The sequence below is a fragment of the Pollachius pollachius genome, assembly GCF_949987615.1.
Source record: "Pollachius pollachius genome assembly, chromosome: 7".
NCBI classification, from domain to species: Eukaryota; Metazoa; Chordata; class Actinopteri; order Gadiformes; family Gadidae; genus Pollachius; species Pollachius pollachius.
Window position 1 is genome coordinate 5,513,301 of NC_136940.1, and position 26,206 is coordinate 5,539,506.

The 26,206-nt window shown below is 44.3% G+C and overlaps 2 protein-coding genes across 2 annotated transcripts in view; one reads left to right on the plus strand and one right to left on the minus strand.

Annotated features, from left to right (window-relative positions):
- Positions 1 to 26,206, plus strand: part of psmd1 (proteasome 26S subunit, non-ATPase 1) — a 36,492-nt gene that overhangs the window by 4,679 nt on the left and 5,607 nt on the right. Inside the window, exons 9-21 of the mRNA XM_079739661.1 lie at positions 69 to 194; positions 427 to 515; positions 620 to 698; positions 937 to 1,110; positions 1,364 to 1,475; positions 1,762 to 1,958; positions 2,411 to 2,506; positions 3,070 to 3,134; positions 16,802 to 16,916; positions 19,851 to 19,967; positions 21,379 to 21,481; positions 24,068 to 24,237; positions 26,101 to 26,193. Of these exons, the coding sequence (XP_079595787.1) occupies positions 69 to 194; positions 427 to 515; positions 620 to 698; positions 937 to 1,110; positions 1,364 to 1,475; positions 1,762 to 1,958; positions 2,411 to 2,506; positions 3,070 to 3,134; positions 16,802 to 16,916; positions 19,851 to 19,967; positions 21,379 to 21,481; positions 24,068 to 24,237; positions 26,101 to 26,193 (1,536 nt within the window). The remainder of the gene's footprint in view (positions 1 to 68; positions 195 to 426; positions 516 to 619; positions 699 to 936; positions 1,111 to 1,363; positions 1,476 to 1,761; positions 1,959 to 2,410; positions 2,507 to 3,069; positions 3,135 to 16,801; positions 16,917 to 19,850; positions 19,968 to 21,378; positions 21,482 to 24,067; positions 24,238 to 26,100; positions 26,194 to 26,206) is intronic.
- htr2b (5-hydroxytryptamine (serotonin) receptor 2B, G protein-coupled) lies at positions 5,526 to 10,909 on the minus strand (the record flags this gene model as incomplete). The annotated part of the gene is made up of 3 exons (XM_079740401.1): positions 5,526 to 6,478; positions 7,548 to 7,748; positions 10,648 to 10,909. The coding sequence occupies 3 exons, from the start codon at positions 10,907 to 10,909 to the stop codon at positions 5,526 to 5,528; spliced, it is 1,416 nt and encodes a 471-aa protein (XP_079596527.1).

A 26,206-nucleotide genomic window follows, 5' to 3' on the forward strand; every position in this document is an offset into this window, starting at 1 on the left:
TATCTCGTCTTTTGGGTGAATAACCCAACTAAACTCTTCTCTGACCTCTCTCCGTATTTGCAATGAAGGAGGAGCCTAAAGACCAGAACGCCAAGATGATCAAGATCCTAAGCGGGGAGATGGCCATCGAGCTTCACCTGCAGTTCCTCATCCGAAACAACAACACAGACTTGATGATCCTAAAAAACACAAAGGTAAAGGCCGCTGCTTTGGTGCACGGTTTTGCATAAGGAAACCTCTTGATGTCACCAATCGACAAACACACAGAAGTAGAAGCCTCTGAATATTCAACCAAGAATGTTTGAATACTGTATTTAAATCATCCGCTTTTTGAGGACCTGCATATTGTTTAGCTTGCATAATAATGCGTACTGTGCTAGGTGTACCGTTTGATTTAGATTTTTCTTTATTTTGTTTTTTGCTCAGGATGCAGTGCGGAATTCGGTGTGCCACACAGCTACGGTCATAGCCAACTCCTTCATGCACACAGGAACCACAAGTGACCAGTTTCTCCGGTATGGCCCTTTGTTTTACCTTCAGCATGGGGTTCATTTATGTAGGATTGCCTTCATTCGTTATCCATTTATGAATTGATTGACTTTTTATTGCCGCTTTCCAGAGAGAACTTGGAGTGGCTAGCAAGAGCGACCAACTGGGCGAAGTTCACAGCCACCGCCAGCCTGGGAGTCATCCACAAGGTATGCTTTTATTATCCACGTCCCTTTGTGCAAGTCAGTTCATATTATTGTTATTCCTCCGGTTACAGGTTTTAAAGAGTAAACAATGGAAAAGATGACTCCACAAGAAGATATGTGTGCAAGATCTGTCTTTTTTTTTTTAATGTTTTAGCGAGTATTGGTCATTTTTAGAATAGCTTTTAGAATATGGTTCCAGAAAATCAGACGCCTTACTTTGTTTACCTTGAACGTATTCTAGGGACATGAGAAAGAGGCGCTCCAGTTGATGGCGACCTACCTGCCTAAAGACACCTCTCCTGGCTCTGCGTACCAGGAGGGAGGAGGCCTGTACGCTCTGGGTCTAATCCACGCCAACCACGGCGGGGATATCATCGACTACCTGTTGAGCCAGCTGAAGAACGCCAGCAATGACGTAAGATCACTGGCTCGTTTTGAAGAAAAGTCAGTTACTAACGTGATCAGACAACCCTAATGAATACAGTGTTGTCGTTGCATACATATTGATGCATTCTGTAACCTTATGAACTTGGGATTTCTGAATGGGAGGACTTCTTTCTGTCTCTATTAGGGTAGAGCCGTATTATGAATGAGTCCCGTTGTTTAATATTTGTTTCTAACTACTTTATTACACTTTATTCACGGCCGTGTTTATTTGTATCTGGCAGATTGTGCGTCACGGGGGTGCTCTGGGCCTGGGCCTGGCGGCCCTCGGCACAGCCAGACAGGATGTTTATGATCTGCTCAAGTCCAACCTGTACCAGGACGACGCCGTCACTGGTATGTACAAAAGACGAGATCTAATCCAATATCTCGAGGGCTAATCTAACCCAAGTTTAAGTTGGGTAAAGAGGATATTCATAATAAAGTTATTAAACATATTCAAATTTAAAATATATTTTGTTTTTCTGTGCCGTATTCAGGGACACTAACTATCCCTTGATACGGTTCGCACGATAAGGTCATTACGTGGTTTAAGATGTCGCACAGAACCCAATAGGGAGCGTCGGCCTGGTTTGGCCCTCCCAGCCTCTGAGCTCCATGCAATCCCTGATCCCTCCACCAGGTGAGGCTGCAGGCCTAGCGCTGGGCCTGGTCATGCTGGGCTCCAAGTCGGCCCAGGCCATCGAGGACATGGTGGGCTACGCCCAGGAGACCCAGCACGAGAAGATCCTGCGCGGCCTGGCCGTCGGCATCGCCATGGTGATGTACGGCCGCATGGAGGAGGCCGACGCCCTCATTGAGAGCCTCTGCAGAGACAAGGTGGGTCACGGGAGAAAAATGTGGTTTTGGTGGACAGGTCTGGACGAACAGGAAGCTGGCATCAATCCTCTTAATTGTGGCACCCTGTACAGTTCATATTGCGCCACACGTAACATAGGGCCATGTCATAGTTTGGCACACAAACCAGTTCATATACAGCCAGTATATCCCTACAGTATGTAGGGATGTTCCGTGTGCCTTTTTTTCCCGACCCATTAACTGGATGTGTTGTGATCGACTAGTCTGATAAAAACATTGCACCTTACGGTCTAAACTGCTCAAACTTTGTTCGGGAAGTTAAGACCCATGGAAATACCATCCAGTAGATCAGGGTTTCTATTTATTGTGAAACCGACCGAATTGATTGACATTCCCACAAAGTATGCGTGTGTGTTTGCTGGTGTTAAGACCCAGGTCCTCAAGTCTCTGCTCTGCCTCACTGTCTCCCCTAGGACCCCATCCTGAGACGCTCCGGTATGTACACAGTGGGCATGGCGTACTGCGGCTCTGGAAACAACAAGGCCATCAGACGCCTGCTCCATGTCGCTGTGAGTACTTCCCGCTTAGCCCTGCTGTTTATAACTGGCTGCTTTAAGCCGATGATCACAGCCGTGATGATGGTGATGGTTTATGGTAATGGCGACAAAAGCCGGTGCTTTGATTCATCTCGAATGGTGACAAGTCTGTCGGTAAATATGGCGGCCACGTTTCTGGACCGGTTGATAACTTGGGGCTTCGTAGGAAGAATTTTTCCTCTTATTACCTCCTAGATATGTAAAGGTATCATTTTCTGGCCAACTTTCACTGAATTGGGTGTGTGTGTGTGGGTGTGTGGACATGTTGTGTTCTCTTAATCTAGATCATAAAAGCAAGCCCCCTCCTGAAACAAAATAGTAGTTGGTATTAAGTCACTAGAAAGACCCTTGTCTTACATTCAACTCAGTTTAATTTCAACTGCTTCATTCCACTGAGTTGTATGTTATTACCCATGTTAAAGTTCCGAGAGCCCTCCTTGTATTAATGAATGTGATGAAACTTGTATCCTGCAGGCAGTAGTCAAGTATATGAAGTGTCATCCTCCCTAAATCGATTTTCTCTTTTTGTCACAAAGGTGAGTGACGTGAATGACGACGTGAGGAGGGCAGCCGTTGAGTCCATCGGTTTCATCATGTTCAGGTAAGAACTGAGCTTATACTACTTCAGCCTGCTGTCACAACTCATGGTCAACAAAACGTCTGGACTAACCTGTCATAACCGGTCATTCATTCGTTCGCTCTCGAAGGTGAATGCTCTGAGGCTGCACACAATGGACTCGCATCCCCCTTCCAAATGTATCTGGAGAAGTTTTAAGTGGGTATCAGTGGAGGCCAATGCAGGTTCTAGTGAAAGCCCTTTCCAGCTTTGACTTTGCTTCTAGGTAATTTATTTAATTTCTCTTCAAGAACTTGCTTGGTTAAGCATGTTCTTGGCAGCCTGACATCCAGATAAAAGCGTTGACTTTCATGTCTAAGACATTTATCGTCTTTACTACAGTATTTCTAGGCTCTGAAACGTAAAGCACAGACCTACACCAGACCTATAACGTCAGACTCTTGACTTATTGTTTCATTTTGTGGCAGTAGATCGGAATCAGTAGATCCCTTGAGGAATTCGAGGGAAATCCTTAAGATCTGCCTGCCTTGCAGTGCAATGCCAACTACACATCTTTTGTGAAATATTTGTTTAAATGTCAAATGCACTTTCTGAGTCATATATTTAGCTTTTACCTCCAAAAGGGAGATTAATGTTTTGTTTGGGTGAAACCAAAACAGCATTTTTTTTGGCGTGTTTGTTTTGTAGTTATGCTTGACAACCATTCCTGGGATAGTTGTCAAAGGAGACTAGACACCAATTTAACTCAATAATTCATCAAGGATTCCGAAAGGAATCCTGCTTCTCCCCCACATTCCCCTCTTCCTGCTAGTCAGATTTTTACTTTATTAATATTAAAATGTGCAGCAAAATGTGGCTTTATGCTTGAACCTCTTTTTTTTTCAATTTTGTAGAACAAAAATGGAGAGAAAATTTAGCTTTGGGATAAAATGGCAAGCATAGTAGGTTTCTATTTATGCCACCTTTAGATTTAAAGGATAGTATATTGTTTAATATTCTGTTGCCCTTACAAAGTAAGTGACTGACGGCATGGGAGTATCTTTAATCCCCTCCTGTCACTCTGATAGGGTGTTTCAGGGCATGATATGCCCGGTTGTTATTTCCTTCACACCTGTTTCTGTTCTCCCTCTTTATCGCAGCGAATCACTCAGAACGTGACATTCATTTACCCGTCGGGCAGCCGAACGGCGTTAAACAGAACGCCTGGCTGAGTTGAAGCACGTCAGGGCTGTCCATTTAAGCCCAAAAAAGGCCATGGGATATTCCCTATGATCAATTGGCTACAAGATAAACCTTGTGTAAATCCTTCCTGTGTTTAGAAATGTCCCACGACCACTACAATTCAGCTGAGCGCAGTTCCTCCCAGTCACCTAGTCCCATGCCCGTACCTCTCAGCCACTCTGAAAGACGGCTGTCTGTTTCTCCCATGTCTAGTGTACCATCTCTTTGTCATTGGATTTAGACAATAATGGCAAGGAAATATCTAGTAGACTTTAAAGTGTTGCCTATACTTTGGTTTTAACAATTTATATGGCATGTGATCAGCACATTGTATTACAAACTAAATGAGTTGTATTGAAGGCAAAAACACTTTTTTGTGTTACAATGCGCTTGCTAATGCAGCTTTGGCACATCTCGCTACGACCAGTTTATCCTCTGTCAGTCGTTTGTAAATATAAAATTGCATAACAGTGCAGACTGGAATGTTAACATGAATGCATTTTGTTATGTATTAGTACGTCTGTGGTCTCAGTAATACAGATGTCATATTAGTTCAGCTAGGAGTATGATACACAATTCGACATTTCCAATTTATTGAACATAGAAGCTTTCCCAGTTACCTTTCTTGCATTATTTTGTACCTACACTGAAACATTGACCACTGTGAAGTATTTTAATACAAACTGGACATTTTGCCGTTAATAGTGCAATGCATTAATGCAACCTCACAAGTGGTAAGAAACGGCAAAGATGTTTTGCCAGGAATAGTAATTCGGATTAGCAGAAGAAGATGCATGCAAGCGCTCTAGAGTTTAACGCTTATTCACAGCCTTCATAAAGACAATGCACTATGAAGTTTTATTGTTCAGATGTTCTTTTTGTTTCTCTTGGGAAAATAATTGATTCCACTCAAACTAAAGTGTTTGTTATAATTTGTTATTGAGTACGATAATCAACATACAAGGCTAGCGCTCTCCAGAGACGCAAAGAGATAGAATTAGCATTGCAGCATGACGAGTAGCTAACCATGCCGCTTGTCGTTGCCTCTTGCTAAGCACGGATTAAAACTGAGCCTGCCATTTTAACTTGTCCAGAAATACTTGGATGTAAAATAGGAAATTAATTTATAGATGTAGGGCAACTTTGTACACAAAGTACTGGAGGTGTCCCGTTTTTAAACAGGGCAAATCGCCTCTATACATAGCTGACATGCTCCCCCTGCTTTAAGTCCTCGTTTTCAGTCAGGAACAGTGTGTCCAACACAACACTGCTGGGGGTCTGTATCGGTACTTGCCGGCACCGCAGCGGGCTCTGATAGCTCACTGCCCCGATGCCATTCTTCATTCCTCGCTTCACAAACAGCTTTGAATTCTCCGCCATGGAGGAGCGGAAGGAGATCTTTGTCAGCCCCCGTCCTCGGTGTTGCACCCTGGGGTGCCTCCCCGGCCCATTGCTAGTCCAGACACTGTAGTTACAGGTGATGTAACGGGTGAAGGCCTGTCTGAAAGTCTTGTTGAACAGGGTGTAGACTAAGGGGTTGATGCCTGAGGATACGTAGCCCACCCATACGAAGATCTCCATCAGTCGGGCGATCACGTTGACATCACAGCCGGGGCAGAGCACGGAGGTGATGTTGGTGATGAAGAACGGGCACCACATGACCACAAACAGGAGGAACACGATGCCCAGCACCTTCGAGGCACGCTGCTCGTTGCTTAAGTTCTGCATGGATTTCTTTCCTATGCTCGACATCCTACGAAACGGGACGTCGTCCCTCGAAAGGCGGTTCGTTGTGACTGAGGGCGGTTTCCCAGACGCCCGCATCAATGTGCCTTCTGGCGATGTCCCAGCAGGGGAAGTGCCCTCAGCCTGTTCTCTTTGGGAAACCGTGGTGACAATCTGGCGCGTAAAACGCTGGGTCACCCTCGACCTGAGCAAGTAAACCTTTTTGCGTAGTGCTTGGATGGTGAGCAGGTAGATCACCATCATGATCATTAGAGGGATGAAGAAGGCCACCAGGGAGCCGAACATGATGAACTCCCGGAAGCTGTCGGTCTTCAGCAGGCAGGTGTGGTTGCTGTTGAAGGTGACGTTGTTGGGAAGATGGTAGTTCCGCAGTCCCTTAATGGGAATGGGAATGGCTATACCTGTAATTGGAAAAACAGAAGAATGTTATGTTTTTAAAATTGAAGAAAACTCAAAATCAAAGTGCTTTTTTGGCGTTTACTATACTTTTGTTATGACTGGTGATGTTCAGTTTCAAAGGCAACCCTTACTTAATGTAAGAGTTTTGATCTTGCGAGCAGATAACAGGATTGTATAGTCTGCTCAAGGGCTTCACCGTAATGTTTAAGCTTTGTTCTTTCTCCCACTTGTCTGGTTTTCCTCAAACACTGCAATTTAAATCTAGACCAGGTGGAGGCCCAAGATTTTGCTGTTATGAAAGGTCTTGAATTATGCCAAGATTTAGCACCACAGTCTGAAAAGGGTGACCTGGCCTATTGAACCTAGACAAGGCATTATTGGCCTCCATTTTACTAGATCTTTTTATTTTTATTGGTCGGTAATTCTTAAAGTTGACATAAGATCAGCCGGAATTTACACTATTTTATATAGACGTCCAATGCCATCAGTAACAGACTCGAACATCCTGTCACCCAGTAACCTCATTTCTTTTATCTGTGCAAGCTCTTGGCTTCCAAGTCCTGGCACGTTGGATAAACAGTTGTAAAAGCGCAAGACAACCATTGTTTAAATAAACATTCAGTAATTATAGTGTTTATAATGTATGTGATGTAGGTCTAGTCCACAATGTTCTTGACTAGCTCTCAGAACAGTTGCCTTTTCAGATATTTAAGTTGTGTTCAAGACACACTTATTTGCTGCTACTTTCTCCAACCGTGTGTGTGTCTGTGCCACGGTGAGCGTGTTGGTGAAGGATGGCTAACCCATGTGCTACATCTTGTGAGTCACCTTGCGCCCTGCCTAATGTTATTATAATAACGCCACCCCTCTGTCTCCAACATCACGATAGTTTACGTAGGATCGGCTTTTATTGCATCCGCCTTGTACGGCCCACCGCCTGCATCAAACCGACTTGGCCTTGACGTAAACTGTCCCCGAGCACACCATATCAAACACTCCTTCAATAACTTCAGGACCCTGTAACGCAGCAGAGGAAGCAGTTTAACAAAACATCTGTCGTAACATACTCACCAATTGATATCAGCCACACCAGTGCAATCTTCATCATGGCCTTAGTCCTTGATTTGTACTGGCTGTGTTGAATGGGTTTCTTAATGGCGATGTATCGATCGAGGGAGATTGCACACAGGTGCATGATGGAGGCAGTGGAAAAAAGGACATCCAGGAAGAGCCAGATGGGACAGAGGAATTCCGGAAGGGGCCAGCCAGAATCTGAGAACAGACAAAAAAGGGACATTGTTTCACAAAAGCACGATAACGATCCTACCATTAGAGGAACACTGGTTAAATATTCTTCCTGATCCTTAATGATATCCTGCGATGGAACATCCATTAGCATTACGGTTCTGTCCTCGGAATACCCTCTGTCCATTCCAAACACATTTTTCTTCTTCTGCATACCACCGGTTATGGGAGTTGTGCCACAATGGCCAGGGATCAGAAGTAGCTCTCATGTAAAGATGTGTGTTTGTTTATCTCGGTTGGGAATGACTCTACTGGAAAAAAGGGTTCTCTGATGACTGTTTATGGAGCTAAAAGCTTTTTATGTAGATGTGCTAAAGACCGTGTTGTACAAGGCTGTTTATTTATGGTCCCCAACGCAAATTTGGCAAGTAATTGCCTTGGCTCACGTCCACCCTCCCATTAACATGGTTAAAAGCTTCTGTTGTTAAAAAGTGTTCTTTTTTATTTTATTTCTTTCCTTTTTGTTCTCTTCAAACACAGAGTTGATAATAGTCAAATGCTTAAGAGACTGCATGACCTCTGTTTAACTGCAAACTTTATCACAAGATACCAGCCTATGGGCTACCGGTTATGTATTTTATAAGCGTTTTAGTTTAGGTGCATTAGTTTTGTATTTTCGATTTGTATTGACGATAATGTCTCCATCTATAGTAAAAGTAACTGTACAGAAGCAACTGCGTTGCAGCTTCTGAAAATGTGTGTGTGTGTGTGTGTGTGTGTGTGTGTGTGTGTGTGTATTCAGCACATATTTCATGCCTAAATTGTTGAAGTAGAGTGATCATTGCTTTAGTGACACTTAACTTCTCACATCAAACTCAAGTTAATATGATTGATGAAAGTCGTTTTGCAAACATGGTGACAGGAGAGCCATTTTGAAAGTTCTTCTCTTTCGATTAGTAGCTTCACTGTGATTAGGTTTTTATTACTTTCATTTTTCTAGGGTTGTAGCTCAGCACAAGTCTTACAGCTGTGCACCGAGTCTAATGCATCAAAGTAAAATACTTCTCTTGATCTTCAACATAAACACTGTGCTAGGTGGTGCTTTACTATTCTGACACTTCAGTAAGCAAATCCCTACTCAAGCCTCTAAAAAAAACCTCATGGGTGGTTCCTTATTAGCCAGCCATTTTAGAGGTGAATTTTTGTTATACTCTGCCGCCAGTGGTCACAGCTTACCTGTAAACAGTATGTCCATTTCATTTTTCAAGGTGTTGTCTCTGAGCAAAGCCATGATTTCATCTGCCTAGCAGATGTGGAAATGTGTTCCTTTTCTTTTTTCTTTTCTTTGACTATGGTCCTTTCACTCTGTATTTTGAGATTTTTAAACAGAAACTGAGCCAAAAACTCATTTTCAATAAGGTACGTTGCAGTGCTTTTTTTTTATTGGCTATGTTCCTCTTGGGGATATTATTTGGATATTATAATACGTAGAACAGAAATAAAACCATAGTTTGTTGCTTCTAAATTCAGGTGTAGGAAAATGTTAATTAGATCACTGGGTTATAACACTAGGCCTCAAAGGAATATTCTACAGCGAGCTCTTCAAACAGTAGAAAGCATTAAATATTGTTTACGTCCTTGTGACACCTTAAGTTACCTTGTTGCTTTGCACACACTAAGGCAAAGGAAAAGGTAACTTATTATTTCAGGGTTAACATTATGTAGTATTTTTTTATATAGAAATGTTTTACACTTGCTAGATATAGCAATACATTTGCGCAGATGTTTCTCTGTTTTTCAGCTTACTTCATAATTAGGTACATATATTATCCTGGTCAAAATGATGAGCTGGCATATGGTGTTGCCTGTAGTCTTGATGGCAATTAGTTCGAGCTCGGCATGTACTGCTGAGATGGGGCTTTTTTCATCATATCCTCAATCTTTACCTTTTTTTTTTTTTTTTTTTTTTTTTAAACGTGCTTAGAATTTTTGGAAATTTTGGTATTGGCCTTGCTAAGGTAGCAAATTCAAGGAATGCCACAGACTAGTTGTATTACAAGCAGAAAATGATTGAAGTTAGAAAGACATGCCTCTTTTAGGGAAAGTTGGATGTCTTCATTTCTAGTTTCACATTTTGTTGGGTGTGATCAAGCCCAGCATCTCCAAATCCTTTTCCTTCCAGAAGTCACTTGGAAGGTAGAAGGAAGATAGTGGATTAGAGTGTGTATGAGGGCCAGTGGTGGGTTTAATAGTGCCACAACTGCAACAGAACCGCCGCAGGAAGTAGCTTGTTTATTATCCACTATCGCTTGTTATTTCTCATCAGGCGTAATATGTTTATTGAGGACGGAGCTTGTTACCAGTGCTGCTGACATCCTATTTTAAACCTCCCCGCAACCCTGATAAATCACCAAGGCTTTTCTCAACTGTTGATCCATCCATCAGGCTGAAAACAAAAGGGAATCCTTGTTATGACTCCATGATTGGAGGCGCCATTATAAATCTGTGTTGTTGACTCCTATGCAGATGTAGATGCTGTGTATGCTTGTAGCTAAAACACCAGGAATTTAAAGAACTTCGAAATATTTTTAAGCTTTTTTAGCTCTATTTAACGACATTTCTATCTAGCCAAGATATTTTTATTCAAGTGGCTGAATTGCACTGAACATTTAGATTCACATTTAGGGCATTTAGCAGACGCTAAGAATAGGAAAAGGTCAAGTATACAAAATGCCAGATAAGAAACTTGCTCAAGGCAGCTTGTATTTATTAGAATAATCAGGATATTGGTCAAACATTATCCATTCTTCAGAGGACAATTAGCTTCCTCATGTCAACAAGAACCCCATTTGTAACGCGGCCGTTGCCCAGGGATGCAGATGACATTAGGGCGCCGTCAGTGGCACCCTCTTCTACGTTGACTTACTGTAGAGAATGGTGATCAGGGCGATGGGCATCACCAGCAGTCCCACCAGCAGGTCCGCCACAGCCAGAGACATCAGGAAGTAGTTGGTGGCGTTCTGCAGCTTCTTCTCTAGCGACACCGCGAGGATAACCAGGATGTTGCCGCCGATGGTGGGCACGATGACCATGAGGATGAGGAGCGCGGCCCACTGGAGCCGAACCCCTGGGCCCTCGCCTGGCTCCGTGGCGTTCTGCTCCAGGGAAGCCACCGCTGGCCAGGACATGGTGCGGCTACGGAGGGGGGGACTGGCCTCGGCGCTGGTCGGGGCTCTGCTCTGGCTGGTCCCGGAGGCTCGGTCAGCATGGTTCGTTCGGCCCCCACGTGCCGAGTCCCGCGGCAGGGTGGGACGGTTCACTGCCAGGCGTCGGAAGAAGAGCCCTCGGCCAGTGCCCAGTGTGGTGACCGGTACGGCCTCACAACGAGGTTAAGATCCGAGCGCTCCGAGCGAACCAATCCAAGGATAAACGATAGATTCACAGAGGGTACGTCCAAAAAGCTTCTCATTCCAGGGCTGTCGGTACTGCTCATCCCCTCGCGACGCCTTCTACGAACTCTGTTAAAAAAACAATAACTGCAGTGTTATCCTATTTTTGCATTTTATCTGAGTGTTGGCCTGATTACCAGTGACACTTATGGTAACAAATGGGAAGGGTCGTTCCTGTACGCTCGTTATTCCTTCCTGATCCACCATGGCTCGGTCATTACACAAGGAAGTGGCAATCGGTTTTAACTTTATCCCGCATTACGGGGGATTTCTTTTTCCCTGAAATATATTTGATATATTAATATATTTGATATATTGATATATTATCAATATATTTGATATATTGATATATTAAATTATACATTCAGTTTTTAAGGGTTATTATACAAACATTAACTTTTAAAAACTGAAGTGCTTTCAGGCTTCAGGATGTGTGACACCATAACAGAAAATGGCTGGAAAATATGATGTGCGTTAATTTAGAAAAAATCCAAACGAAAGGATGAAAGTCTTCTACAGGCAATCAGGAATTGTCCCATCTCCTTGTTTATCCAAGAAAGTATTGGTGTAACAATTAATTTATCATCTTTGATATGTCATGCTTTGTAAAAAGGAAAAATCCTTACCTGTTCTTTAAGAATCTATTAGTTTTATTTCTGTTGTACGACACAAAAAACCTGTCAAGAAATTTCAGTACCTCAAATTATTTTGACCTGGCTCACCAGGCATTTTGGTCTCGCCTCGCTGCCACCTTTTCAGTTTACAATTTTACATTCAAACGATTCCTAAAGTGGACTGGCTTAATTTTACGCTCTCCCCAGCAGTAGTCAGTGCTCTCCCACTCTGAGGCTTTCCATGAGGTGGAAGTTCCTTTTGTTCCACCGCGATGGAAGAATCCAAAGTCCTGAGTCTCATCACCTACAACATCCACAGCGTTAGAACATTCCGACGTTTCCCAGTTTCTCTCTCTATCGCCCTAGTCCCCTCTCCCTCTCGCATTCTATCTCTGCTTACCGCCTTTTAGTAAGAGTCTGATCGCCTTGTGTGCTTCCATCTCACTGGCTCAAACTCCCTCCTCTCTCTCTCTCTCTCTCCCTCTCCCTCTCCCTCCCCCTCTCCCTATAGTGTTGTCCATGTGTTAGGCTTAGCAAAAAACAGATGAATGTCTTTGTGCTGGCCCAATGCCAGCGGTTCTGGGAGGTAATTTCCTTCAACACAGCCGCCCTTCTGTTTATATTTGTCACTTTCTGTACTCTCGTTCACTTGAGTAAGTTGTGTGTGTGCTTAGTTTCTCGTGTGTGCGACGGTGGGGACTAGGATTCATGGGGTGCAAACTCAGCAATTTATATATGTTTACATGTCATCTTATATCACCTACCTAGATCCTAAAGCTGTGCAAGGCATTGCTGTGTATTTGATCATTGGTACTACTGCGGTGGTGTTTGAAACATGAGCCTGCTTTCCCAGTCCAGGCCTCTACAGCAGTCATAATTGTTGTGTTCTTTCCACTGTGCGACTGCAAAGACGCTTCTACAGTTGACACATGTCAAAGCAGAGTAGCATATTTTCTGTTGTCTACTTTATTTGTACATTTATTTTCCTAAAGACAAACCAACTCTACTCAAATATTGTAGCCTTTCCCTGTCTTGGACAAGTGTGGCACACACACTTGGTATTACCAGGACATGTCTGTCTTGAACTCAATTCCAGGTGAAACTACTCACATAAAGGAAAGTGACGTTTTTTCCACTTCCTTTTGCCCCTGGCCGTAAATTGGTCTTGCCTTTCAAACGACTGCCTGCCTACTGAGCGATGGTATGACTCTAATGTGAGTCTGCTGCTGTTGGGTACTACCGACCATTGAGCCGAGTTGAATCGATTTTTGCCATTTTAAATGCAGGGACATGCATGTGTTCCTTCTTTCCACTATACAGGTATGGACACTTTTTGACAGTTTTCCTTTACAGTAAAACTTTGCACTTTCTTTTTGTTTTCTAGGCTAAGCAATTTACCATTGAATGACATTTATTCTGAATTAACATTTATTTGAAATTTATCACAATTCCATAGTGGCCCTTTTGGGTTGTTTTTCTTGGGGCCTTTTTGAATTTCTAGTCCCAGCTGTGTCTAGGGGGAGCGAGTTTTAATTTCTGAGATGCAAGGAATTGCAGAAGGAGCATATCTAGCACTTAACTGACACATGTTCTGACTTTGAACCTCTTAAATGAACCATTTTATTTGATACTGGACATGATAAGATGGACATTACTGACTGTGAATGGATAGTTGGCCATTTGTACATATCTTTTTTACACTTAGTGACAGCTCTCTTGCTTGTAACATTAGCCATTTCGGGGGTTGGGGACTGTTGAAAATGTCATTCTGTCTCTGGTTCTTGTTGGTAGATTTAATTTCATTTTAATGGCGTGATAACAAATGATGCCCGGCAATCTCTTTGCTCGTGTCCTGCTCCTCTTCATTGTCCATTAAGGCGTCTATGTAATGAACAGGAAACAGGATAATTAAATCTGATCTTCGGGTGCCAAAATGTATAATTTGTTTAGATTTGTCCACTTCCTGTTATGTGTTCATTGGCTAGCAGGTCAGTGACCTGTCTAATTTATTAATAGCAATGGATTTCAATCTCTCTGGGAGCAGCTAGTGCATTATGATTGTTTCTTGGGTCCCTTACTAGTTGATTTAACTGTAACTTTGGTTTAGGGATTATGTATTGAATTCCATGATGCAAGCTTTTCACTGCTGCCTTCACCTTTTTTGAAAAATAACTATTTAGGTTTTATAGTGCATCCACTCTTTTGGATCGCTAGGTTGTCTTAAAGGTAGTCACTTAACTTTTTTTTATTTTTTCAAGTAATGTAACTTGAGTTCCTAACCTAACTGAGCTCCCCTCAAGATTTTCTTGGTGTTGTTTCTCCCAAGAAATGTCTTTTTGTAGGTCCCTAGGTCGACGCTTTGTTGTTCTCATCAGTGCTCATAAATAATTAGAAACTGAGAACCGTAGAACCGAACTAACGGCTGCCACATGGTGCAAGGCCGAACTGTCCTGCTCTACATGCGTATGCCTGTTCTGTGGACATTGATATCTTTCCCAGGATAGGCTTGTGGGCTTTACCTGACTAGAATAGCACCTTGTTACCTTCCTGATGTAATTGGGAGATTATCTATGTATCCCAGATTGATTGCCATTTGTGAAATTAAGTCCCCTTCCAGTAGAGGCTTAGTCTAAACAAGCCACTAGTAGTGATGCCTGGCAACATGACCACGCACCAACTCAAAACACTGAATCACACACCTCAGGTGGCTTGGTTAGTTAATTGCTTTCCACCTTCCGGACTTTATTGAGACTAAATGGGCATTAGGACAATCCCCATGAGCTAGTATCTGTTTAAGTCCAGTCAATGAATGCCAATGAAGGGGTGATGGAACTACCTTCATTGTCCTGCTTCTGTTTATGTTGTGGCAGTTTAGGAAACATCATTGGATATTAAATGGAGGCAGATTAATGGTGATTTAATTTGATGCTATTTATTTAGATGCAATTTCTACATGGTTGTTGGGTATCGCATTGTTGCACATTTTTATTATATTTAGTTTTTTATTTGAACTTGAGACAGGGAAATGTTATTCAGTCAACAACTTGTAGTTTGCATGTGTTTGACGATTTCACAAGATGTGGGACTAGCTTAGCCGGTGAATTTATCAGCCATGTGTGGTCTTTCCTCCACATCAATGGGCTTGTATTTTCAGAGGGGGACCACTCGCCTGGTCTGCAGCAGAGCATCCCCTTTCTGGGAGAGGAGGTACTGCTTTGACGTTTTTGTGAACTTTGAACAGATCTGTGGAGAGAGATTTGTAACATTGAATCTGCAAGTTGAAAACCTTCTCATTGTGCGTTTGGTTTATCACCGCCAGGTCCTGTTGGACTACTTCAGATAACATTTCAATGCATTGACAAGAAAGCTTGCAATCGATAATTGACGTTAACCCTATCCAAGAAACCTGAAACTTTGAAGAGCACTATACGGGAAAATTAGTAATGATGAATAATCTCCCCAAATTGCCCATCTGTTTGGCTGTGGCTTGGTTGTTTTTGGTTCTGAACTTCACAGAAAATTAACGATGCATAAAGTGAACTTCTTATTTTGTCTAACTTGATTTTACAGTAATGACATTTGCTTGAGGCCCATTTATTTTAAATTGAAGTCAAGTTTGTTGCTAAAAGAACACTCCTCACTACTTTTGCATTGAAACCTGACTTTGATACATTTGAGGAATTGGTGCATTGGAAAGAAAATATTCCAATATGAAAAACTGGGCTTTTTTAACCGTGAAGAATCAAGCCTCAATCATCAATTTGGTTTAAGCCTCACTTGGAGCACGACCCATGTAGCCATATTCATACCATTAGGAAAAAAAAAAGCTTTCCGTCAATAATATATCTTGTTAAGACACTCATACTTTCCGTCAATAGGCAATGAAATAAGGATTTATTCAAGTGGTGGAAAAAAAAGGATTAATGGAATTGTATTATATGCCATGCAATTAATTGGATGACTTATAATAGCATATAATTCTATCCTTTCAAAGTGCAAGCCAAATATTTCACAATTATTTTTTTCAGGATTTTGTCTTCACCTATTTCATGAAGGTGTCAGCAAAGTAAAAGCTGTTGATCAACTCCTACTCTAGCTTATCACTACATCTCTATAGTGCCTCACCTTCATTCCTACTATTGCTCTCATTGTTTCTTCATCTTTACTTTCAAAATGCCCTTTGATTTTCAAATCTGCAAGTCAGAGGTTAACATTTACAGATTTACCGTATAACATTGCTTACTTCTTACTGTAAAGATTCTACATGCAGTTAAAAAGCAACAGCGAAGACATGTCCCTATCATATTCTGATGTCCTCTGTCTTTGTCTGATGGGTCACACAGCTCCATCAGGTCATTAGATATGACGTAGCGTTGGTGGATGTTATTGATGTGTCTGCACTGTCATTTCATTAACCGGCTGCTGATCTGTCTGTCGGTGCTGTCTCAGACAGTAATCACGTTTGTCCACAATTACCAATTAAGACCACTTTCCATTTAAAAAAAGTATGTAAATGAACTTTAAGACAATCAGCAGAACTCTTATGTATTCACAATGCTTCTCATTTCTGCATCTAAAAAGATTTTATAGATTTATTTTTGAGAAATCTGGGCGTTTCACCAGGGTTGATTCTGACATGTTCTCAACAATGCAGACATTACAAAATAAAATGCACTATATCTGAGGAAGGTAGATCTTTTTATGGTTAATAGCTTTAAAATGGTGTGGCAGTTTAGTCAAGGGCAGGCCTCGATGTTTCTGTATTATTGGGACTAATGACTTCATTCATCACGCCCCTAGATTGCGCTGGTGGTGACATTGTCTATTTTGGGAAAGCTTCCGTAGCAAAAATGTCATGCTCGAGATCAAATACAAAGGGGTTATCGATCATGATGCTAAAGGTTTTTAAGGAATTCTAACTTGTCTATCTATTTTGATCAGGTTGCATGATTCCTGACCTCCCACTGAACATGTTGTTCCTCTCTCTGTTGTTCCCCCTGGACCCATGACTGTGCAGGACTCCGGAGCAATGCCCCAGTGTGGTTTCGCTGCTGTCCGAAAGCTACAACCCCCACGTACGATGCGGTGCCGCCATGGCTCTGGGCATCTGCTGTGCCGGGACGGGCAACAAGGTAATAAAAACTATTTCCTACAAGGCATCCAACCACCAACTCAACCACCAACCAGTTCCCAGTTTCAGTCTTCACAGTTGTTATTCTTGCCTGAGACCTGTGCTCAGTCAGCCATAACCTGGTCAGAAAAATCATAATTCCTCCTCAATGGGATTATATGTTTTAAAAAAGTCATTGTTCCCATTTAATCAGCTGCTTTCAACTTTTGAATTGGCATTCGCAAACTGACAGTTAGGTTTATTTTCAAAATAAAATGCCCTGGTTCCTTTCAAGGAAGCGTGTTGGAAAAACCATTGGTTTGTCCAATATCATCTTCATACTCTTCCTTGAAAGGAACCAGGGTATTTTATTTTGAAAATCCTATTCATCCCACAGACACACCCCTGATGCACTTATGTCCCATGTGGCTCAGAGGGGTCTTCCTGAAAGGATCAACGGTAGAGCCTTCATCGTAGCATCTCCAGGTGTCGCAAGGTTCTGTTCTTCCTGTCGACGTTCACGGTGTCGTCAGAATAAATGTAGTATGGCATTGCTCGTTTAGAACCGAGGGGCTTGCGGATTATGCTAAGTATACGGCTATACTTCAAAGTAAGTGAGCACTGTGTTGAAAGGATTGTCATCGCTCGAGCTCACTAATATCATTTGATTCATACGATTCGATTTTATTAGCCTCGTGGAACTAGCCTGATATCCATGTATCCGTTTTGCTATGAATATCAGTCTGGCCTTGGCTGGGCATTCTTAAATTTTCAAATATGGACTTAGCTCTTGCAGTCTTTTCTCTTGCTGAATCTGGTTGAAAGTAAAGCAAAATCATCTTATCTGAAAATGGCATGATTCTGTTAGACTTTGAACATTGTTGTTCAATCTATTTTTGGCTAACAACGGCGCCGTAGTTCCTAAACCTTCCTTGGGGGCAGCCATTATTTTTTTTAACCTTGAAAAGTCCTCCCCTGAGCAATGATTGGTCCTATAGTCCTTCCATTTTTGGGAAAGGTTTTCAACAGGATCGAGTCCATCCCGATCTCCAGAGACAAACAGAATGTGACTTTGAAAGATCAATCTCTAAAAGATGGTCTCACGATGCTAGTTATTTATTCGGAACTGGCTGGAAATAGTCAACCATTTAAGATCAAACTTCATTCAAAGTGAGTTGGAGACATTCAAACCCTTGTCTGTAGACAGATACAAACTGTTTTCAAGACTTGGTCCCCTTCAACTTACCCAGCCGTGGTCTGGTGAAAAACAAACAAAAGACAACAAGGTCAACAAACTACGTGGGCGTCCCCCTCTAAAGTGGTTTCGGCCAAAACCATGTCTCTGCTCGGTTCATCCCGGGCTCACCGTCAAAGAGGACCCTAGTGCATCTCCGAGCTCCCCCAGTTTTTGGGTTTCTCTTCCTCAGACACGGCATAATATCCTCCCAGTCTACACCCCATGCACCCCCCTGGGAAGAGTGATGATGTTAGGCTGCATAAAAGTGGGTCACCTGCTGGGGAGATTGCCTACTCCGCTCATCTGTTATACACCTGTCATACTTTAAGAAAGACTCGTGATTAGGCTTCTTCTGGTGCACAGGAAAACTGCTGGCGTAGGCTTTTTTGGGGGGCACTTCTTGATTCGGTTAGCTGTATTCTTTGAAATTCATTGTTTTGTCATAAACGTTATTCAGTGGTGTTGGGTGGAATACTTTTTTGCAAATGAGGCATCATGGGACCCCTTTCAGGAACAATTCATTATTTACTCAAGTTAACACCGGTTTAGTACATTATTATACCTAATATAAGGTATTATTTTATAAATCATGCTGGTTATGTTGGGATGCCTAACAAATAAAAAACACTATGCAAAAACGAAGGGGCAGCTTCTCTCCCTTCAACTGGAGTCTTTACAAACCCCCTGAAGTCTTTACAAACTGAAGCCCCCCCCCCCCTCCATACAGAGGCTAAACTGGTATACAGCAGTGTGCATCAACCTTGCCTGCTGATTGAGCGGTACTTCAAACACCCTCAACTGAAATCCAGTCGGCCAATCAGGAACAGGATGTGGTGTAGCGGCGTTGATTTCGCGCTATGGCGCACCACCCCGGTACTCCATTGTCTCTGCCAGCCCCGGCCAGGGGCAACGGCGGAACATGGTTTATTTTTCCTTCTCACTCGTCGTCCACATTTGTTTCCCCTACCCCTTTCCCTGGCAGAGCCACCCACCCCCCACACACACACACATACACCCCAAAGCCCCAACCACTTTTGTAAGCCGCCTTATTATTTTCCTCCACAGTGAATCAGAAATAAAAGACTTCAAGAGGAGGTTGGGGGGAGGGGAGGTATTAATGGGAGAAGAGTAAGGGAACCTTCGCCCGACTCTTGCTTCCCAGCCTCCATTGGAGGAAATTGAAGCCGGCTCGGCCTTGGATCGTCCTTCATTCCCGTGCAGCAGACTAAACCAAAGTCGACGGTCTAAGTGTGGTACCATTCTTTAAAACCTCTGCGTTGTGATGACAGCCCGGAGACTGCTCATGACTCACACCTTTCTTTTTTTTTCCTGCAGACCCTTTTGTCCACGCTGGGATTCAGCGATACCATTTGCTTATTTTTCTATTGGATAGCCAGTCTCTGTGCATCTTCAGGCAGGGGTTTTCTTTCTTCTCCCTCCCTCAAACCAACATGGTTTCTGGTTGGGCACCTCCCGATCTAAATAGAAGCTACTTCAGGTCAGCGTGGTTTACATGTTGGCCCTGTACTCTTAACCTGCAAGACCAGGTCTAAACAGTGGAGAAAGAACTCTACACAATCCTGTAAAGCCTGCAAGCCTAATCAAAACAATGGGGAAGTTTGATATGATGCATTCGACAGTATATACTTTGTCTGCCCATTGGAATCATTTATCTTTCAGCATTCTCTAAGGACCCCTGTGTTGTTTCTCTCTGTGCAGGAGGCGATCAACCTTCTGGAGCCCATGACCAACGACCCGGTTAACTACGTCAGACAGGGAGCCCTGATCTCCTCTGCCCTCATCATGGTCCAGCAGTCTGAAGTCACCTGTCCCAAGGTAGGCAAAGTTTTATATTTATTTATTTTGAAATGTGTTCTGCAGCCTGTATTTATACTCAACGGTGAATGGTGTCTTTCAAGGGAAAACCGTGCTTACATAATCCTCGAAGGCATCCCATGCCAGGTTCGGTCGAAAATCAAAAAGCGGGTGAATTTTAGCCGAGTAATCATCGGCCGGGGGGAAACAAAAGGGGTACAGAAAGCCGAAGTGGCTGGCCGTCAGGACCCCGCGTCACAGCCGTTTAAGAAGTGCCAGGCGCGCTTTGAACGATTTCCTCCGCGCACGGCAACAGCCCTTCAAGCTAAGGGTGGTATGCAAGGTTTCGCAAGAGATCTCTTTTTCCAGGAGGCTTGAACTTTAAGAGGTATTGCACCCAGAGCTCTGTTTATTCCAAAGACCTCGTCTGTGTAGTTTCTAGCTCGCTGACTTCACAGGCGGGCCTTTGCTCGCGTTCTCTGTGAATGAAAAAATAACAGGGTGCCCATCTAAACACATTTCTGTAGAATCCGCCTCCACCTTCGTTAGGTTGATACCGCTGGGCTTTTTGGCTGGGTGTCAGTGGATACAATTCTATAAAACAATCTAACTCCATTGCTTATTTTGACACAAAGAACGATAGCCCTCATGTCTACCCAAATACCTCTTTGCTGATTGTATATGGGGCACCATCTTTTACCTTTAAATGGGCGAATCCTTTTTTCAATCAAGAGAGATTTATCCCACCCTATTGCAGCAATTAAATGTGTTTTTGAAGGAAGTACTACTTACTAATTCTACTTTTTAAAGGCTGAAAGCTCATATGATTTGTGTTCAAATTCTTGTCTTAATCCATCTGTATGCATCGTGATGCAGTGAAAAAAATCAGGGAAGCCTCTGATTCAGTCATTTCCCACAGGAGTTTTCCTGAAAGACTGCAGTAGACTCTGCAAAACCACCGCAAACTCTCTGTCCTTGATACTACCAGAGAATAACTAATAAAGTGGCGAGATTGGAAGCTAAACCTGCAATTAGTTCCTCTATTTCCTTTATTAGAGTGGCGCTCAAGATGTATTTGTTTTAATCTCTGCCCTTGAGGTTAACGGAAAAGCAGTGTATCAGGCTTTCAGGTCAATGTGAGTTATTAGAGCCACATCACAGCTATTTACACATGGCTTCAGACCGTAGAGTAGACATGGTTCTCATGTCATATGGATCTGGGCATTGGTTCTGAGACCTCAAGGCTCAGCGCTAGATTTATAATGTTTGGTTCTGACCCATTAGGGAAACTCAATATGCAGTCGTATTCCTTATCCGTTCAAATATTTTGATGTCCCAAAAGCCAGTTTAGCCTGAAGTGAATATGGATTGGTCCAACCATGTTAAAACACGTTGCACTGCGTGATTTGATTGGCACTATCTCTCTCTGCAGGTGAACCAATTCAGACAGCTGTACTCCAAGGTGATCAACGACAAGCACGACGACGTCATGGCCAAGTTCGGAGCCATCTTGGCCCAGGGCATCCTGGATGCGGGTGAGTCTCCAGATAGTGTCGATAGAGGTTCCCGGTTTGAGGCACACGCATACATATCAACAAACATGTTTAAACTACAAGGCCTGAATGCAGGCAGTAGCTGGATGGAATCTGTTCCTTTTCCTGTGTACGTGTAGAAGCCCATGTGCTGTGCTGGAAAGAAAGCAGTCCATGCCTCAGAATACTTGTACTGCCAAGTGTACATAACAACGTGCAAATACACTCTACTGGTCATTGTAATTTATTATATGTCAACAATGCACATGCATTTTCCCAAAAGGGGCATATCATCACTCCTATCGGAGGAGTGACTTCTTCATTCTGCAGAGCGTTGATCGTTCCAGTTTAGTTTAGATCCAGAAGCCATTTTGTTGTCAAGCAATTATTTGTTTCCCACTCGCCGAACGAGCACCATTCACTGCCGGCCTGAACCTGCCAAGGTGACTCGCCAAGTCCAAAAACGCACATACCCACATGAACACACACACGCACACAATCACTTCACAGTTCTCGCGTGCGACTGCCAAGAATACATCTGATTGTCTTGCCCATCGAGCAGCTCGGACACCCCTTTTCACCCCATGACCTCAAACCATAACAACCACAGCTCCTCCACACACACACACAATCAAACGCTCCGCATTATCTTTTTGAACCCGGTGCCAAAGCTGGGGCTTAACCCACACTCAAATCAGTGGACGATCTCGACCTCCTTCCTCCTCCGACAATAACAGGGCTGACGTCACTGCCGCTATATCAGCGTTTTTTGGGGGAGGGGGTTTCTGGGGTACGGCAATTGTATTTAATGTGACAGGCGAAAGCCATTATGGAGCCGTTTACTGGTGTTCATTATCCACGATTCAGGTTTCAAGCCTCTCGCACACCTCCTTTCACACTAATCCCACTCTCTATCCCTTGGTCCTTTCTGTCATCCTGTGTTCCGTCCTTCCCGTTCCTTGGCGGGAGATAGAGGCCTAATGAACAGTGAGAAAAATGGATTCTGATACTGTAATATCATGTGGGTTGCAGGTCGCTGCAGCTCAGACTCCGCCACATTCTTGTGTAACAAGCTGTTGACGAGATGCGCTGCTTCAATCCTGCATGCTGCAGTGTCTTTTATTTAGATCTTGTTCTCAGGCTTATTTCCAACCGTCTGCTAGCTGTAGACGTGTGCTGCTGTATAGGGGGGCCAGGCGCTACCATTGTTCCACTTTGTAGGTGTTGACGTAGTCACACAACACCTTCTAGGCAACGCCAGCCTCCAAGCCCCCCCCCTCCTCAGTGGAATGAAAATTGGTCCACTAACCTAAATGGTACCGACGTGCAGGGGGGGGGGGGGGGGGGGGGGGGGGTTGGCCGGTGTTTGCCTGGCCTCCCCGCATCACTCAAGGGCTCTCGACTCATTCTCAAGTTGTGAAGAGACTCTCTTCATCACACCAACCAGTAAACCCACGGAGTTTGTCTGTTTCATCGCCGGCCGGGACGCCCAAGAAGGCTCAGGAGGATTTGGTTGGCGGGGAGACGGATCACTTTGGTGACCGCAGGAAGGAGGAGCAGAGGGCAGAGTGGGGGCTGCAGACGATTTATCTGCTATTGTTTTTCACTTTGGGAGGGTTTCTGTCAGCCCGGGACATGTCCCCTGGGGGGGGGTCCTCCCTAGTAACCTTCTGTTGGCTATATAGTTGATGGCCACCCGTATGCCTCCCCCTCTTTCCTCCTCACTTCCCGTCGCTCCTACCCAGCCCTCCTTCGACCAGGTCAAAGGAGGTTGGACGAGCCATTAACGTCTGCTATCGTGGCGGGGGCCGTCGAAATCTATTATCAGCCCTGCTAAGTAACCATGGTAACGGGAATGATGGAACGAGCCGCGATCTGGCGGAGCCCTCCCAGCAGTCGGCTCGTGTCATGTCACGGAGATGGAATGCTTTCTCCCCTTTCCCCGCCTGGAAAAAACAACTGGACCCCCCTTCATTACGGTTTCAGGTTGAATGGTGGAAGCGGTGGACAGCCAGTCTCTGGGTGTTGATGGAGTGCCGTCCTTGGCGCGTTCTCCGTTTGTCATTTAAGAGACCGAAGAGGCCCCGGCCCACCCAGGGCAAAGCCTTGACCTTCTCGAGGCACGCCCCATCCTGATGACATCCCCCTATTAAATCCCAATTGCTGACGCCCAATACTGCTCCATTGTGTTCTATGCGATGGGTGCACCGCGTACATGATACACTCGGCATGATGCATTCAGCAACACTTTCCCTGAGCAGGCTTGCCGTTCAACTCTCCTGGCCTCTGACCCGGACATGGGCTTTTGAATTTGGTTGACATGGTGTTGGGTGGGCTTCGATTAGAGCTGAAAAGTATCAACGTCAATATCTCTGACGTCATGGACTTGGAAGTTGAAGGTGTATGGTGTAGATAGGGGTTTGCAACACTGGTGTCAATGGCAAAAATCCTTTTTCATCAGAGAGGGGCTGAAGGAACTATACTCGGGATGTTGTAATGAAGGCGACAGGTTGAACGACTAAGTTTAGGAGGAGCTGTCATCGTTTTAAACTCATCGTTTAATCCCTCTTCTCCTTTCCTATGCTTCAGGGGGCCGCAACGTGACCATCTCCCTGCAGTCCAGGACGGGCCACACCCACATGCCGTCTGTGGTGGGCCTACTGGTCTTCACCCAGTTCTGGTTCTGGTTCCCCCTGTCACACTTCCTGTCGCTGGCCTTCACCCCCACCGCCATCATCGGGCTGAACAAGGACCTCAAGGTAGGGCGCTTACAGCAGACCCATGATGTGGAGAAGGGCGAGGGCAATAACCCAAGAGTTATTCATACGTGAATCTGCGAGATTCACACAAATCCTTCTAAACGCCAGCAACCCGCTGCCAAACCCACATTGATTTGCCGCGGATACTCCCATATCCAGACACATTTTTGGAGAACCGCGGGGATCGTGTCGTTGCCACATCTGCCGTCTCGGTCAGGTGGGCCAAGCCAATTGCGTAACAATATCCAGGCTTTGTATGGTTTTTCTGGAATTGATTTGGATTAAGTCACGGGGGGGGGGGGGGGGGTGTGTGCTTCAGTTTAATGGGAGTCGAGCCATAGCAACTGGTCTTAAAAGGTCTGATGTAGCTCAGACAACGTTTACAAGCGGAGGTACGAGTGAAACTAAACCCAAGCATCTATAGATAGCACGCGTGTTCCTCGTGGAGCTTGAAAACGGCCCCGGCCAAGGCGTGCATTTCGTTGTCATGACGAGTTATCTCCGGCGCGCTGCTTGCCTGACCGCATCGTCGTCAGGCATTCGTCTCTATAAAAAGTCTGGCCTGTGACTGCTCTCCCCGAGCCAATGGCAGCCTGGCGCAGAGCCACCGAGCTGAAGGTACGGCGCTGCCAGGGCCCGAGAGCAAGGCATGAGGGGCTTAAGGAGACATTAGCGGGGAATTAACTTGCCCCGCTGATTCAAAACCACCTGACACACAGGAGGAACTGTTATATACGCGCACACACCAACGCACACTGAACAACACACTGCGACCAACACACACCGACCCAGACACACGCACACCATTTTGTTCATGCGCACAGAAATAAAACTCGTTCTTTATTCTACTTTATAAGTGTTCGTCTCAACCTTTTGATCTGCGAAAACAAAACTGCAGATATGCAGGCTGCAACAGTCAAAAATGGAGTGCTTTCAATACAGACCCTTGTGTTGTCTACCTCCCACACTTTATCGTTAATTACTCTTAGAAGCTCCAGAAAAACAACTTATTTCAGCCTAGTCATGAGAGCCTCACCAGACACGTTGCAGATAATATTTAGAAATATTTGACATATTTCCTCCATAAATCCTTGATTTATTGGCACAATTATAGCACCAGCACGGTTGACAGAGTAACATCGTTAATATTTCGACAATGTTTTTCTCTATTTTGGCACGACCTAGTCCACGCCTAAAAGCGAAACGTGCCTGTAAATCCTGTAAATATGGATACGACGCCTGGACGAATTCAAATCCTGCACTGTTTATTTCAGAGTTGGAAAAATAAAATGAAAAGAGTGGAAGAGCCTTCTAATGTGGTCGCTCTCACTACCTCGGTGTTCCAGTACACCATAGAAGTGACCACACGCCTCGACCATAGGGCCATGGGGGCTGGGTGTGGGTCCCCACCAGGAAAGCTCCCCGCGCCGTCCGATGATCCGCTCTCCTGTGCCCGACCCGTGAAAGCCAAACTCTTAATGCCAACTACATAGCATTTCAATTGACTGTCACCGCACAAACTATTTAATTTACTGTTATTATATATTTATTCTCTTTGCATTATTTCGTGCCTAGTATTCTATTTCATTTACAGCTATTATCATTCTAATGTTATTTGATTCTAATTATTTTCTTCCCAGTTTGTGTGTCTCTTACACATTTTATTTTTTATGCTGCATTGTGAAAGGAGCCTGAGCCTCAAGGTTTGAATTGCCTGCGGCTGCTTTTGTAATTGTTGTGCGTGTGACAACGAACCACCTTGAATCTTGAACCAACCATCATGGCCGCCCCCCCCCCCCCCCCCCCCCCCCCGATGACGTCCCTCCTCCCTAACCCGGGTCTCTCCTTGTCTCCCTGCATTAGATGCCAAAGGTGCAGTACCGCTCCAACTGTAAGCCCTCCACCTTCGCCTATCCCCCCGCCCTGGAGGTGCCCAAGGAGAAGGAGAAGGAGAAGGTGAGCACCAGGG